General features: G+C 30.6%; 1 protein-coding gene across 1 annotated transcript in view; it reads right to left on the bottom strand.

The window, feature by feature from the left end:
• The window catches only part of LOC106462002 (conserved oligomeric Golgi complex subunit 7-like), a 47382-nt gene that overhangs the window by 25801 nt on the left and 20313 nt on the right, over positions 1–1268 (bottom strand). The window contains exon 8 of the mRNA XM_013921869.2: positions 969–1004. Within this exon, the coding sequence (XP_013777323.1) occupies positions 969–1004 (36 nt within the window). The remainder of the gene's footprint in view (positions 1–968; positions 1005–1268) is intronic.

The raw sequence follows: 1268 nt of genomic DNA, 5'->3' as shown, positions 1-1268 counted from the left end.
AAAACAAAAATCCATCTGAAATGAAAATGTATGTTTAAAAAATACACGGTACCATAATTTGTTTTTCCTAAATAAATTTAATAAACAACTTTGAACCCCATTTTTTTGTTCTGTTGCAAGACAATTAACCCACAAATTACAAACAAGTTTTTGTGTTGATCACTACTGGTGGGATCCCACATTACATCATAATGAGTAAATCACTCAATGTAAATAACTAACCAACACTAATTACTAGGATTAAATGCAATACTTGCAGCATGTTAGTCTTAGTTTCTTGAATGACTTATATATATATTATTTATGAGTCTGTAATGAAGAAAACTATGGACAAGTAAGCCATTTTGTGCATAAATAGTTTAGGAAAATGTTTCAAAAATCCTATGGGTCCATGTAGACCCCTTCAGTAATTCTAGAGTTATACAACATTATATTCAAACTACACTTTCTTGAATCTTTCAGAACAATTCCTTGGATTTGTTTTTTAAATCCAGTAAGATGTACTCAAACATTGATTATTTTTATAGATATCAAAAGTGTGACGACTCTCATCTAAAAGTAACTTCTAATTCATATTACAGGGTATCCGAAAAGTCTGGAACCATGGGTGATTTACATTTTAGTAGTTAATGACATCTTCCCAAGACTACTTAAGGTACAATCAGGGACACCAAACTCTGAAACTACGAATTTGCAACAAGTGTTGGACCATTGACAATGACCAGAATATGATACACATTGATCAGAGAAAATGGAAATACCGTTTCCAAACTTATTTCGAATTATAAGGACAGCATGTGGAACACATTCTGTAAAATTCCTTGAAGTGCCTATGGTTCCCGTATATTGATTTTTATTAAGATAAATAATGTGATTTATTTATCAAAAATTACAGTATACACTAGATAACACCAACAGCAAACATGCAAAAAAAAAACCTATACATTAGCACAGAAAGTAGAACCTACCAGACTGTTTTGCATTCCTATTAACTTGCCAGCAATCTATATGAAAAGAAAAAACATGACAATATTAGAAATATTTCAAAACCTAAAGGAAGCGTATCAAATATAGGCTTTAAAAATGATTTAAAAGCTTACTATTTGTGGAGAACCAAGTTTTTTATCCATTACATGTGTGTGTGTGTGTGTGTGTGCATGTTTTAGCAAAATGACCCAAGTGTATAGCAAAATAATCCTGCAACTTGCTTATCTTAATCCCACACTACCCCCCCAAAAAAAATTATATATATATATATATATATATAT

Source organism: Limulus polyphemus, unplaced genomic scaffold (assembly GCF_000517525.1).
Source record: "Limulus polyphemus unplaced genomic scaffold, Limulus_polyphemus-2.1.2 Scaffold1073, whole genome shotgun sequence".
NCBI lineage: Eukaryota > Metazoa > Arthropoda > Merostomata > Xiphosura > Limulidae > Limulus > Limulus polyphemus.
Note: the sequence above shows the minus strand (reverse complement) of the source record. Positions and strands in the feature narration are given on the sequence as shown.